This window comes from Solenopsis invicta, chromosome 11, assembly GCF_016802725.1.
Source record: "Solenopsis invicta isolate M01_SB chromosome 11, UNIL_Sinv_3.0, whole genome shotgun sequence".
NCBI classification, from domain to species: Eukaryota; Metazoa; Arthropoda; class Insecta; order Hymenoptera; family Formicidae; genus Solenopsis; species Solenopsis invicta.
In genome coordinates, this window is record NC_052674.1 from 16,846,611 (window position 1) to 16,862,741 (window position 16,131).

The 16,131-nt window shown below is 38.5% G+C and overlaps 1 protein-coding gene across 6 annotated transcripts in view; it reads left to right on the forward strand.

Moving 5' to 3' along the window:
- Nucleotides 1-16,131, forward strand: part of LOC105201253 — an 87,414-nt gene that overhangs the window by 48,079 nt on the left and 23,204 nt on the right. For 4 of the 6 annotated variants that reach the window (XM_026140216.2, XM_026140214.2, XM_039455308.1 and 1 more), the window contains one exon: nt 8,448-8,616. In XM_026140216.2, coding sequence (XP_025996001.1) covers nt 8,448-8,616 — 169 coding nt within the window. Of the gene's footprint in view, nt 1-602; nt 633-7,022; nt 7,162-8,447; nt 8,617-16,131 lie in introns of those variants that run through there. The other 2 variants (XM_026140212.2, XM_026140213.2) reach the window with 2 other exon arrangements.

Consider the following 16,131-nt stretch of genomic DNA (forward strand, 5'->3'; position numbering starts at 1 on the left):
AAGTTATATAAAATTCTTCAGATTTTCTAACATTTTCTTAAATCTTTTTCCAACAAAAAATAAAAAATACCATAACTTGTCAGAACAATTTCATAATTATGAAAATTTTTCATATTTTTCCCGAAAACATTCCTGATAAAAGTTTTTCTCATAATCTTTATACGAATTGGAATATTTTTCGGAAATAATTAGAATTAATTGGAAAGTGTACATCTTCTCTTAGAACTTTTTATACGTATGAATTCTGAAATGTTCTGAGATTTCTCATTTTACAATTTTTATAAAATATTTTTAACTGTTTTAAATTTTATCTAAAATTATAGAACAAAAGATAATAGAAATCTTAGGATACTTCATAATTAATAAATTTTGAGAAAGGATGTAGACATTCAAAATATTTATGAAAAGTAATCCAATTCTTGTGAAAAAATTTGAAAAAATTATAAAATTATACATATATTCTGAAAAATTATATAAAACTAATGTGAAAAAAATTTTTCAGCAGGGGCCTATATGTATCACTCGGCATTGCCCGGGCCGTGCGCACGCGTGCCGGCCAAAGCAGCTATCATCTAACGAGCGCTTACAGTATAGAGTATATTACAAGTTCTGTCGGTATGAATGCTTTCAAGGTAAAACGCTGTAACAGTCATTAATAATCACCTTGTATAACCAATAATATAGAAGTATTAATAGGACTTCCGTTTCCGGTAGCGAGAGTGACAGTCGTGTGTTTGTAAGAGTGTTTGGTGAGAGTGTGTTTTTGAGAAGAAGAAGGGCAGGATTGGAGTGTGAGGGGGTGAGGGGACGGAGAAGTAGCAGGTGGAGTTGGGAGAATAAGGGATAGGACAGCGGTAAAGGAATAGGGATACAGGAGTGATAGTAGGGTTGGGACGGGATTTAGAGGTTAGAAGGGATAGTAGGTATAGAGAAAAGAGAGGAAGCAGAAAAGAGGGAGGGTAGCGACATCGGGCGGTAGAAGTGAGAAGCATAGCAGGAGAGAGTTAGTGCAGTCGCGGGAAATTTTGAATTGGTGTAATCTACGGAGTATCCAATATAATATCTTAACATATAATTTGGTATTTTTACATTTCCTAAACTTAATTGACTTGTTTTCTGAGATTAAAAGTGATAATCTTAAATATAAAAAAGTCATTCTAGTAAATATTTTAAATAGGAAAATTGGCAGGTTAGAAGAAAGACGAGATGGAGGAAGGAAAGAAAGGAGGGAAAGAGAGGGAAAAGGAAGTAGAGGGGAACGGAGAGGAAAAGAGAAGAGTAGGAAGGCCGAGCAAGGCAGAAAGTCTTATGAGGGAAAGATCAAATAGTGCGCCACTGCTAGAATTGTTGAAGAGAGGAGAGAAAAGGAAGGGTGAACAGGGGGAGGAGACTAGAGTAGAGGAGGGAGAAATCTTTAAGAGGAGCAATATGGTAAAGAGATCGCCGGTAAGACAAGAAGAAGGAGGGCTAAGGGAGATGTTACGGGAGGTGAGGGAAGGTTTTAAAGAAATGAAAAGTGAATTGAGAGAATTGAGGGACGGTAGAGAGGAGATGAGGGAATGGATGGAGGAAATGAGGAAAAGAGTAGACAATTTGGAGAGAAGAGTGGAGGATATAGAGAAAGGTAGGGGAAGGGCGGAGAAGGTGACGGGAGGAAGGGAGAAGGATAAAGTAGAAGAGATAGAGCAGATGCAGATAAGAGGAAAGAGTGAAACGAAGGAACTAGAAGAAAGGATGAGGAGACTAGAATTAGAAAGGGAAAAGGGGGAAAGGGAGAAGAGGAAAAGGAATATAATCATAAAGGGGGTAAGAGTAAAGGAGGAGGGAAAGGAGGAATTAAAAAGAGAGATTGAAAAGATAGTAGAGGCAACGGGGGTGGTAGCGAGAGTGGAAGGGGTCAGGAGGATAGGGAGTAAAGATAAAGATAAAGATAAGGGGGGAGGGATCATGGTATGGGTGAGATTAGCGAGTGTGAGGGAGAAAATTGATGTGATGAAGGGAAAGATGAAGCTGAGGGATAGGAAGGAGTGGATCGTGGACGACTTGACGGAAAAAGAGAGAAGGGTAGAGTGGTGGATAAAGAGGGAAGCAGAAAGGAATAGAAGAAAAGGAAAGAAGGTAAGAGTAGGATATATGAAAATGTGGATTGAGGATAAATTGTGGATATGGGATGAGATCAAAGATCAATTAAGGGAATGGAGGGGAAGAGATGCAAGAGTGGTGGAGAGAGGGGGAAAGGAGGAGAAAGGGAAAGAGGTTTTTTAAAAGGGGGGGGTGGGGTGGGAGAGAAGGGGAAGGATGGGAATGAGGGAAATGGAAAATATGATAAAAGGAGGAATAGAAAAAGGAGGGACAGTAAAGAATATAAAATAGGATTTTGGAATGTAGCAGGCATGGAAAATAAAGAGGAGGACTTTAGGGAGAAATTGAAGAAATGGGATGTGATGTTTTTGAGTGAGACATGGTTACAGAAGAAAGGATGGGAGAGGGTGAAAAGATGGTTACCGAAGGGATACATTTGGGAGGTGCAAGAAGCGGGAAGAAAGAGCAAAAAAGGGAGGGCAATGGGGGGGATGATTGTAGGGATTAGGGATGGGATAGAAAGAGGAAAAGAGAATAGGAAAAGGAGAGAGGTGGGTTTACAGGTGAGTAAAGTCAAATTAGGGGGAGAATGGTGGAAACTAGTGGGGGTATACGTGAATGGGGATTTAGAGGAAAAAACGAGACAATTAAGAGAGTGGATGGAGGAGAGAGAGGAGGGGGTAAGTATATTAATAGGGGGGGATTTTAATGCGAGAACGGGTAGAGAGGGGGGAGGTATAGGAGAGGAGGAAGAAGGAGGGGTAGGGGAAAGAGAGAGAAATTCAAAAGATGGGAAGATGAATGGAGAGGGAAAGAAATTGTGTGGTTTTTTAAAGGAATTAGGATGGTCAATTCTGAACGGATGTATAAAGGGAGATGAGGAGGGAGAATGGACATATACTGGAGGGAAGGGGGGGACTGTAATTGACTATGTAATCGGAAATGAGGATACGAGAGGTAAAGTGGTAAAGATGAAGGTGGAAGACTGGGTGGACTCGGATCATCAGCCATTAACGGTGTACGTGAAGGGGGGAGGAAGGGGGGAAGAAAGGATTGGGAAAAGAAAAGGAAGAGAAAGAAGAGGGGTGTGGACGGAAGAGGGAAGGAAGAAATTTGAGGAATACATGGGCAAGAGGGATAATGTTTCGGAGGTGATTGAGGAGGATTGGAGGAAATTGAAAAAGAGAGTGGAAGGAGCATTGGAAAGAGTAGAGAGAGAAGAGAAAAAGGTGCGGAGAGGATGGTGGGATATAGAATGTAGGAATATGAAAAGAGAAGTAAGGGAAGAGTTTAAAAAGTGGAAGAAAAGAGGAGGGAATGGGGAGAAATATAAGGAGATGAGGAAGGGATATAGAGAACATTGTAAGGAAAGGAAAAGAAGGGAAAGAGAAAGATGGGAGAAAGAATTGGAAGGTGTAAGAACGGAAGGGGATGTTTGGAGGGTAGTAAATAGGGGGAGGAGAAAGAGAAAGAGAGTCACGGAAGGGATCGAAATGAGGGAATGGGAGGGACACTTTAGAAAGGTGTTGGGGGGAGTAGAGTGGAGGGTGAGAGGGGAGGTGAGGGGAAGAGAAGGAGTGGAAGATGATATCAGTAGGGAAGAAATAGCAAGGGCTGTAAGTAAACTGAAGGAGGGAAAAGCGGCGGGAGGGGATGGTATCGTAAATGAAGTATGGAAATATGGGGGAAAAGAAATAAAGGAATGGCTGTGGGAAATATGTAACAGAGTGTGGAGAGGAGAGGGGTTGCCGGAGGAGTGGAGGGAGGGGGTGGTAGTGCCGATAGTGAAAAAGGGGGAAGGGGAGAGGGTTGAAGAATATAGAGGGATCACGCTAACGCAGACGGCATACAAGGTGTACGCAGCGGTACTTGCGGAGAGATTGAGGGAGGAGGTGGAGAGGAAAGAGATACTCCCACCGAGTCAAACGGGGTTTAGGAGAGGGGTAGGCACAATTGATCAGATCTACGTGCTGAATTATATGATAAACAAGAGGGTGGCAGTAAGGAAAGGCAAGATGGTAGTGCTATATATAGACCTGAAAGCCGCGTTTGACTCGGTGGATAGGGAAATCCTCATACAGATGATGAGGGACAGGGGAGTTAGAGAAAGCTTGGTCGTGAGGTGCGAGGAGGTACTGGAGGAGACCCTAAGTAGAGTGAGGGTGGGGGAAAAGGTAGGGGAAAACTTTTGGACGGGGAAAGGGGTGAGACAGGGGTGCCCTCTGAGCCCATGCTTATTCACGATACTGCTGGCGGATTTGGATGAGGAGTTAGAGAGGGAGGGATGGGGAGGAGTAAGGGTAAAGGGAAGGAAAATATACTCGCTAGCGTATGCAGATGATGTGGCAGTGGTTGCAGAGGAGGAGACAGGGATGAAAGGGATGATTAAGGCATTAGAAAGATACATAGAACGGAAGGGACTAGAGGTCAATGTAGAAAAGACGAAAATAATGAGGTGTAGAAGGGGAGGCGGAAGACAGAAAAAGATGGTGTGGAAATGGAAAGGAAGAGAGATAGAAGAGGTGAGAAAATACAAATACCTAGGGTATGTAATGATGGCAAATGGGGGTCAGAAAGAACATATAGAGGAGAGAGTTAACAAGGGAGCAGTGGTGATGAGAGAAGTATGGGGAATAGGAAAGAGGAGATTTGGAAAGAACTGGGCTAGAAGGATGTGGTTATTTGATAGGTTGGTATGGACGGTGGTTAGCTATGGGGCAGAAATTTGGGGGTGGAAAGAAAGGGAAAAGGTAGAGAGGATACAGGACAGGTTCTTGAAGTGGACTGTGGGGGTTGGGAGGTACACGCCGGGGTACATGGTGAGGGAGGAAATGCAGAGGGAAAAGTTAAGGGGGAGGGCAGGGTTGAGGGCATGGAGCTATGAAAAGAAACTGGGAGAAGGAGGAGGAGGAGAGCTGGCGAGGTTGTGTTTGGAGGAAATGAGAGACAGGGCGAAGGTAGGAAAAGTAATGGGTAAATGGGAAGAGGAAAGGAGAGACTTTTACGAGGAGAAGAGCTGGAACCTAATTGAGATAGAAAAGATGAGAGAGGGGGGAGAGCTGAGGGGGGAAGAGGTAGTGGCAAGAGAGAGAAGGTGGCAGGAGGAGGAAAGATGGGAGAAAATTAAGGGCTCGAGATATAACTTATGGTATGGTAGGGTGAAAGGTAAGGGGGTGCCAGAGTACCTAAAGAAGGGATGGAAGGAACAAAGATGGCAGAGAGTGGCGAAGTTTAGGTTAGGAGACGGGATGATGGGGAATAGATATTGGGAAGGGGATGAAGAAAGGAAGTGTAGGATATGTGGAGGGGGAATGGAAACTTGGGAGCACGTATGGGAGGAATGCACGAATTGGGGGGTTGAAAAAGGATGGCAGGAGATGGTGGATGAAGTTTTGGGAGAAGATGGGGAGGGAGAGATTTGGATGAGGAGATTAGAGGAGATGAGGGAGGGAGGAGGGTGGTTGGGTGTGAATGAGAGTGTGGAAGGAAGAGAGGAAAATGCGGCGGAAACGGAGGTCCGGAGAATGAGTGTGGATGTATGGATGGATGAATGATCTTTCTCTCTCTCTCAGGTGTTGGATGGGATGCGAGGAATAAAATTGCGAAGTTTAAATTTTGTAAGCGGAGCGGAGGTCCGCAGTGTACTCCGCAAGGAATAAAGTACCTTTATATATATATAGAAGTATTAATATCTTGCTAAAAATAATAAAAATTAATTATAATTGATAAATATTATATATGTATATTTAATAATTGATAACTATTATTGAAAAAAAAAAAAAAAAAAATGGCACTGCGAGGTTTTGAACACACGCGGCCGCCGAGAACAAAATAGAAGACGCGTACCTAATCTCTTTAGCCACTGCGCTTCACGCTTTAACTTACAGCGCAATAGTATGTACGTGCGGTTGGATAAATGGACGCGAAAAAAAAAGAGGTTATAGCCCATTCTTTTAACTACACTACACTGCACTACACTGTACTAGTGGCACTATAGTTGATCTCACGTGGTCTCACGCCTTTCAAGATGGATGCGTAAAATTGTCGACGGCGGACTTGATTTGAAAAAAAAAAAAATTACTTAATGACTATTTAATTAAATTTAATAAACAATAGCTCAAAGAACGCAGGAAAAAACGTACTTTTGTTAGGTATAACAAAATTAAATGAATAAAATAAAAATACGGACTTATTGCCTTATTTTCTGAACGCCAAAATCGCAAGAAAAATCATGATTTTACTTTTTCTTATTTTTTCAATTACCTACGTTTTTAAATGATATGACGTGTGGTTATATATTTAAAAAATGCCTTCAGCCTACAAATATCATCGTGATATAATTTCTATTCATCGGGAAGGTGCCAAACCACGAAGCGTACAATTACCCAGTGCGTACAATAACCCTACTTTCCCCTATATTGTCACGAGACTACTACAGAAGCACATAGTTTTGCAATTTTTTTCCGTTTTCGTATCAAATTGTAGCCAGCGTATTATGTTTTTGTCAATACTTTAATTGTAGAGAAGTATTTATCATTCTGTGAATTCAATAAAAAGTTTACTGAAATTAAAAATAATAGTGTTCAGTCGGTATCTCCAGCATCGCCTTAAAGACATAAAAAAAAACATTGTCGTAACCACACGGAAAATAAGTGTACACCGGACTTTGAACTTGAAGACTTTACTGGATTTCACCGGATTACATGAACTTCATCGGACTACATCGGATTTCATCAGACTACGTCGGATTTCCTCGGACTTCGCGGAATTCGGATTTGATCGAATTACACCGGACTTCGCCGGATTTTAATGGACTTCGCAGACTTTATGGACTTCATCGGACTACGTTGGACTTTATCGGACTACGCCAGACTTTGTCGGTCTTTGCGGGATTTCATCGAACTTTATTGGACTTCACGGACTTTGCCGGACTTCATTGGATTTCATCGGACTATGTTGAACTTCATGGAACTACGTCGGACTTCATTGGACTTCATCGGACTTCAACAGACTTCGAGGAGTGCAACGGACTTCTAGCGGGTTGTACACCGGCATTCAAGAGTGGTCACCCCCTCGATGGTTTCTTTATCAAATAAATTAATATATAATTAAGTAATTTGAAATTGTGTTAACAAAACATGCGCTAGCCCAGCAAATAAAAATAAATTCAAAATATTTAAAATGGACAAAATGGATAGAAATGGATTCTTAAAAATTAAGAATTTGAATTCGGCAATAACTACACAAATTCATTTCTAGTCAATTAAAGTTTAAGAATTCTCTGAAACCATTTTAATCCATGAAACAGGATTAAAATAAAGTAATTTTTATTTTATTAATCTAAAAGGAGTTTCTGCAAGTTATCTAATCTGTTTTAATCCATGATATAAGATGGAAACGACTTAATTACTGTATTTTAATTCCAAATGTATTCAAATAGATCAAAATTTTGGGTTACAAATTTTCAATCTATTTCCGTTTACTGAGGACTTAATGTAAAGTGATAATCTGATTTCATATATCGTATGAAAAATTTTTTAGCCGTATTGATTATCTACAAAATAGAGAAGTTTTAAAGTCTTCAGAAATCCTCTTTCACATTCAATTGATGACGTTCGACAAGTTTGTCGAACAATAAGATATCAGATATAGCGTATTTGTTGACGTTTTTCCCCGAACATACATCGAATATCTTTCCGTTTACTCGTACAAATGCAATTCACACTCATCTAGCACAATCGTCTAGATGCGTTTACTATTATGACTAAATTTTCTTCAGCAAGTCACAAATATGTGTTTTATAAGCATATTTGTGAACTTTGCCTATGTATATACGCAAAATTATTAACTTTTCTCACAATTCACACATAGCACAATACTCATTAATAATTCCTTGATAATTTAGCGTAAAACTTTACTGTTAGTTCTTGACGACATAAATAAAGCTGTGACTGACCCTTGTGACACACGCCATACTATTTAGTGTTACAACAAATATACTCGATCTGCCGCTGGTGATACGAAAGCCTAATTTTACATTTTCATAAGTATTAGTTCAATATCACTGAAACTATATATCAAACCGTAGCTTATTAATCGCCAATCGCCAATAAATATTCTTTTCAAAAATAAATTATTTTAAATTTTTTATTAATTTAATAAAAGTGTGCGAGTGGTCACAAATAGGATAGGATCCTTTATTTTAATATTTTATTTTTATATTAGTTTCATAATTTAAAATTCAATTATATTTACATTATTTACATCTATTTACTACTTAATTGCTCATTATTGACTTTTTCTACATATTGAATTACGATAAAAGTCTTCATTTATTTATTTTTGCGCTTTTATTCGTGTTACAGACATTGGATGGTAATAGAATGTTGGGCAACTTTGTCGGTTATTTGTTCGGAAATAATTACTCTGGAACGCAGGATTCGCTCGAGGAAGATCCTCGAACTCGGGGAATAATGCGGAGATTCAGGCAAGTGGAAGTCGAGGACGATGAATGGATCCTCATTGACCGAACTGGTACATAATTTACCGTTCTTTTTATTAATTTATTTGTAACTATGTGTGAGACAAAAAAGAAACATAAGACAAAAAATCTTTATAAGTATTAAACATTAATCATAATAAATTATATATAATAAATTAAATATTTATTATAATTCTTTAACATACATTAAATTTAGTACATAAATTTTAATATTAATAAAAATTTTAATATAAATATCAATATAATATAATGTTAATGTAATTGATTGTAGAATTTTTGTGTATGAAGGCAACAAAGTACGTAATTTTGAATGAATATAGTCACAAATAATCAATCAACGATAATGGTATTAATAATCTTTATTATTTTATTGCTAATATACATGTCATTTTTGTAAAACGAACAAACTTATTATGAAAGTGAATAAAATTAAAATAAATGACTTTAATTAAAAAAAAAGACAATTAAATTATAGTACTTGCAAAATTGTGAGTTAAAAAAAAAGAAAATTATACATAGAAACTAACTTTAATTATTTATGAATTTTGACAATTTCTTCTTATTATTTCTAGTTCTATTTTACAACGATATCTTGCGGTTAATTTCTTGTATTTGAATATATGTTCGCGTTTTTACCAAACATAAAATTACTTTTTGTGATATTTTGATTGTGTGTATAATTATTTCTATTTTCAAAAGGTCGACCCGTGATATTTTTATAAATTCTACATTCATAACGCACGCAAATTTGAGAAGTTCTTCCGACGGATACATGCAATTGCCATGCAAAATAAACTATAGTCCAAATTGCTTGCAAATGGCAAGAGGCATATTTCGTTACTTAAATACGCGTATTGACATTTAAACCTGAAGGCTACGTAGCCAGCAACTTCAATCCTTCGTCTTCGATGATGTGAATAATGTTCAATTTTTCTAACGATTGAAGTTCTTAACAGTCGAGCTTAAATTGCAGGAAGGATGATCATTATTTTTTGTCGGCCTCGTCTAATATCTAAATGATACGGCGATATCATAAATGCGACTTTAAAATTTTTAATATTTATCTTTAAAGTTGTTCGATATATTTCAATAATACGTCCATCAATGTTGATTTTGTGATCAAATCTCTTTTTGTGAGAAGTGATTCTTGAGTAGTTTGAGTAAATGCAGTAAATCTGCAAAAAACATAAATTGATAAAGGACTTCACACTAAACTTAGATAGAAAATGTATTTCTGTGAAAATGCTAATTTTTTGATATTTATAGTTTTCTTCATTTTGAACAAATGTCTCAATGGGCACAACTTAATTGATTCTCTGAGCCGTTTCCGAGCTACAAGCTTTGAAAGGTCCATAACTCGTAAAAATATATAGCTCTTTGACTCGAGATACGATTCTTGATTGAATGTGTGTGCGTGCGGGTGTGTCAGTAGAAGTAAGGACTGTTCGTCACTTCTGTAGTAAATTTTTTTTAAATAAGGCCTTTAAGTACTAGCCCATCAGGCTCTCGTTGTACAATCTCCTCGGGTTAATGGGAGAACCTCATATAAACAACCGTTTTTTCTTAATTTAAAAACAAATGACAAAACTTATTAAATGTAGACAAAGTATACAATAATATTCAGTATTTAAATTAATTAAAAAAATTTTGTTTGTTGTTGAAAATTTCAAAATGGCGGCACAGCAGCTGCTTGAAGTTGGCTCTTTGAATTTACGCCGGCTTACGCCAAGGTCACAAAATTAATGTGAAACAAAAATTTCAAGAAAATTTTGTTAGTTTATGTAAAAATGCACAGCATATACCTAAATAATAAAAAAAATTCATAAAATTGCAAAAAACGGCGACATAAAAGAAGCACTTTAAACAATTGTTAATGATTATTGTTTAAAACAAAATATTAATGATCGGATAGATATAGAACCTGGGACCAGATAGTTATAGAATGAGCATGTAAAATTTGAAGATGATCGGTCAAGTTGTTTTTGAGTTACATAGACCGGCGCACAAAATTTAGCGTTTCGAAAAAAAGACGTTTAAAGTTGTATACCTACGCGTTCCGGCCACTAAAGCCGACTCACCTTTCTTTGAAATTAACACAAAAGGAAGTCTCTTATAACTTTCTAATGTTATTTTTTTTATATTTTTGAGGTAATTTCCTAACAATTTCAGCAAAAAAAAAAACAGAAAACGTGACAAAATTGATTTTAAATGAGGTTTCCTCTTTATAATAATTCTAAATCTTCTCTGGTATGCGTGCGTGCGTGCGTGCGTGCGTGCGTGCGTGCGTGCGTGCTGCGTGCGTGCGTGCGTGCGTGCGTGCGTGCGTGCGTGCGTGCGTGCGTGCGTGCGTGCGTGGGTGCGTGCATTAAGTGTACAACTTTGCTTCCACCGTTTTTTTCGACATTCGAGACTTTATTGGAAAAAACTGGTTATACATTTACAAATTCAAAATATTGTCCATCGCTGGCCATTACTTTTTCTTATCTTTTAGGCAGTTTACAAATCTCGCGTCGAAAAATTGCTCATTTTTTGAGGCGATCCACGTATCGATCTAATTTTTGACTTATTCGTAAGAACGAAAGTTCTGGTCTGCCAGGCCGTGTGACATTGATCAAAACAAGTGAGAAGGAGCAATGTCTGGAGAAGATGGGTTGGGTAGGATTTCCCATTTCAACGTTTTCAAGTATGTTTTGATCGACTTTGCGACATGGGGTCGAGTATTGTCATGCTGCAAAATCACTTTATTGTATCTCTCGTTGTATTGGCTGTTTGTCTTTCAATGCTCGGTTTAAACGCATTAATTACTTTCGATACAGATTGCCTGTAATTGTTTCAGACGGTTTTAGCAGCTCATAATACACTATAGAATGCAAAAATTCCTTCCGTCTTTGACTTTCAAGTAGTTGTTCACAAGCAAACAAACGCCGTTCAACATCTCTCTACTTGAAGTCGTACGGCACCCAATTTCCATGTTTCTGAATCATTTCTATAGTTTTTAGGCGTTTTGAAATGGCTTGTTGAGTTGCTCCCAATGATCCTGCCAATTCTTCTTTCGTTTGACACAAGTCTTCTTAAAGTACCTCCAATTCTGTACCTTTAAGATCTTCTCTTTTCCACCGCCTTGCTGGTCATCGATATCAAAATCACCGTTCTTGAAGCATTAACACTTACTTTTTTCACTAATAGCAGTCTCGCCATAAGTATTTGAGAGCATTTGATGAGTCTTAGCCGTAGATTTCTTCATATTGAATCAGAAAATTAAAATTTCTCGCAAATGACGAGAATTTGGCTCGTAAACTGACATTTTTAATCGAGAATAACTTTACGATACGGACACAAATCGATTATTTATTTTGATGGAGTTATGTTGACAAATGTCCAAGCTTATTGTATAACGTTTATATCTGTTTATTTCCATCACTACATACTGCTAAAGCCATCTATTGGAAAATGGCGGAAGCAAAGTTGTACACCTAATAATATATAGTATGTAAAGGATAAATTCTACTGAGTCCTAAGATCATAATGTGTGAATTTTCCAAAGGACTAGAATGTAGAAGAATCGAGTACAGCAGCATTATAAGTTTATGAGACCTATCATTTATTGCTCACAAAACAACAATTGTAACAACCAGCGAGCCAATTGAATCAATCAAACTCATCTTCATCAACTGAATCCATCTCAATGTCTTCACACAAAACTCCATTTAAAACTCGATTAAATCCTCTACCAAATCCTTAATCTCAGCTTCAAATGAATCAATGTAAACAGATAAGCTGGCCGTATATCGAAACAGTCTCGACAAGGAGTGTGCCAGCAATTTAATTTCCTCGTAGCGACCCTAGATAAAATATCAGATAACATTACCGATATGTGCATAACACTCAACGGTACGCCGGTCCATCTTACAAGTGCAATAGTAGTGCTCCGACATGTGCCGCCCTTCCTTTTCTTATTGAACACAACGAACTGGTGGTATTTCACCGATTTGAAATGACGCCCGAACAGAGTTGACTGAAAGTCAATCCACTTGTACTCCAAGCTTTCAGAATATTGGATCTGACCTGTCTTCTTTTCGATGCAAGAGTGATATTTGCCATCAGCTTTTATATCCTCCATAATATGAGTGTACTATTTTTAATTGATATATTCCATAATAAAATAGCTTTAGTTCAACTTTTCCGAGTTTCTTTTATAAAAAGGAAATACCCTTAACCTTTTCCTGCGACCTGCCGTACCAGGGACGGTGCGGTATTCGGGAAGGGGACAGGACCTCTTCAGACTTAACTTACAATTAGTCTAAGAAAGAATCCAGCCCCAATTCCCTATCTGTTGAAAACTCTTCGGAAAATCTCTGATCCTAAAGGGAGAGCCACTCCGGAATCGTTAGGGGGTATTTCATCAGGGTGGCTTTCAGGACGAAACTTAACATTCGGCAAAATGGAAAGAAATTAGACTCGTTGATTCTCCATTAGCAGGATCAAAGACCAGAATAGATAAAGATACCATAAAGCATAGCGAATTATAAAGAAGAGAGAAGCATGCAAAAATAAAACGAAACGAAATGAAAGAAAAGAGAGAATTTCAAAGAACCGAAATAAAGATAATGAAAGTGTGAGTCCGCAGAAAAACGTACGAACGAAGTTATTTGTGCCTTGAACAAAAAGAAAGACTCCTCGTATATTACCAAATACGGATTAATATTCATTACATGTGTGGTTAATCCCTACTGTTGTCTTTCACATTTCTCTTCACGTAACACAACCGCAGAATAAATACACTCTATTTTTCTTTAGAGGACAGGATAGCTTCAAAAATGTCTCTAAGGCTTTTGTAGCTTTTCCGAGTCTAGGAAAGCCATAATCAAGTGACGGATCTATTGCCTTTACAAACTATGAGTTACTTTTTATGAGGTTATTTTCCTCAACAATTAGCCCACAGATTTAGCGTTTCAACTCTAACGAGAATGTGAGCAATTGTGGGATTGTGTTTGTCCGATTTCCATTGTTCTTTTTGCAAAAAGTTGAAAAACGCCTAACAGATGCAAAAGTTCCGCTCGAGGATATTCCACAACGCTATGTTAGGCACCACCTTGTTGATGTGCTGAAATATCTACTTTATTGTTCCATTCATAACATTAATAATCCAGCATATTTTTGTAACTAATCTGTTGACCATCTGTTGATCTTCTCCTTAATTAGCTATTTTTCATTTTTATTCAAAAACTCGAGCATACAAATGTCATATTTTAGGCGTTTTGCCTTTTGATTGATATTGCGAAACCCACGGTCCACAATTAGAACAGTGCAGTCCACTGGACATTGATTTGTAAATTCCTCATTAGCAAGCAAGGCCTATAGAAGTTCAACATTTGATATGTTAGCATCATCGGGCCCAGTCACATTAAAGTTACGGCCAGTTATGATCACTATCATGAATATTTTAGCTAGATCGCGGTACTTGTGGGAACTGTAACTAAATCTTTGGAACTTGAAGTTACTGCTTCTTTGGCAGTATAAATATGTGCCATCCAGGACGACAACTAATATTTTTATTGCCGAATAACTACTTGGCCGTGTCAGTGGTGTAGTTCAATAGAATCTGCTTGCCTGCAAAACCTAAGATTCTGGTCTATAAATTACTTGCAATTAAATCGAATATTTCTAGCTTGATTAATGTGATAGTTTAATGCTTTATGTTGAAAATGGCGTTGATTCTTTAGTCCGATAAGCCCGCTCGTATCTTGAACAAAACAGCTCCAGTGTAACCTCAGGATCGTGCATTTATTTGAGAGTATCGAGACCAAACAAAGCCATTAAATCATTGAACTCGATCCTAATTATGTTAGTTGTAGCATTAAGCTCTAAATCATTTATCTGATCGAGCGAAAAAAGGTATTTTGCGTTTTTGCTTTGATGTGGTCAACAAATGAAACTAGTGTTCTTTTCTGGCGAGAGCAATACAAATTCGGCACTCTTGTAAGATTATACTCTTAACATTCTGCAATTGTTAACTTTGGCAAGTGTTCTGTACATATCACTGCACAACCGATGATGATGCCTTTTGCGGCAGAGCATTTGTGATGACGGTCGTTAGTGCATGATCTCTACCAGGTCGACACTGTTGAAATATTTCTAAGGCAACTCTGAAAAATTTTGATATGATAGAGAACCTAAATTTTCACTCATTCAATTGGCTAAAGCAACACGCCGCGAACAAACTAAAAAATGTTTGCTCCAACAAAAGCAACAAAGCAAATTTTTTGCTTGGATGTGTTAAAAAGTATTAAAAAATTGCCCAATTTAAAAACTTGAAAATGAATTGCATGTGATAGACTTTCGAAACATTTTTATTGACATTTTACATAACATTTTGCAGAAACCTCCTTTCAGTAACAAACCGCCTTTCGACACTCCCCCCCTCCCCCCGGACCAACCACCGTCCAAGCCGTCCGGCCGAACATTCGCCGGACGGCAAAAATTGGCGCTACACGCCAAATAAATTACTAATACACGAACGAGCGAGCGTTTGAACGTGTCCGCGTGTCAATTATCCGCGCGCACGCGCTTTCGCTCCGTCCGCTGCCACGCGCGCGCGCGCATGGCCCGTCTAGAGATACTCGAGATCAAGTGGCGGGGAATGCTGTCTCCGTACCGTTTTCGATCGCTCTCCACACATCCACTACTCTCAACTCTCGAGTTTATAAAGGCTAAGATTGCCGAGAGAAGTTACCTTTTCCGCTTCTGACCGGCTTTTCAAACAGAAGAGCACTAGATCGAGACAGAGATCAAGTCACTTGGTCCCCGCTAAGTCACTTAGCTCTCGACCATCCCAAAACCAATCCGATCTGTTCCGTTTCGACATTCTCGCCGTTTCAACGGGCTCAAGGAAGCTTGGGCCCTGTCAAGCCACTTGACGCAAAGCAATCCTTTACCGCATCTCGAGTCCGGTGCTATCACGCGTAAGAAGGTACGGTGTTCTGTGTCTCAACCAAGCGCACTTGGCATGGGGTAGTGCCACCCAGTGATTACACCTGTGGTATTAATCGCCTTGCGACGCGCATCAAAACATACACGGATCCGTGTATGCGCCGCGCTCCCACCACGCTCCCCGCCGCGCCACAAAGCAATTGTACAGTCAAAACAACAAGGCCGCCATCTCGAGAATCCGTGACGACACAATTCCAGGAAAAATACCGACGTCTTCTCAGAAACTCGTCTCGCTACATCGTCGCCACTGTAAATAGCCGATCCATTCTATATTTTCTTTCTGTTCGCGAATATAAATCGTCCGTCCGTCCGTACGTTCATTTTCTTTCCTCGTTATATTATTATTATTCTCATTACTATTATCTTGTATGATCTTCTATTTTCTGTTACACTGTTGTTATCATTAATAAACATCTCTAGTTGTTATCTATAAAACTAGTCTGATTCTTTCTGCGACCCTTCACACCCTCGTTTGACCACCGTCCGTGCGCGAAGCGGGGTTGTTACAAACCTTTCAGAAGTATTGCAGGAATATGAAAGGCTAAAATTTCTGAAAA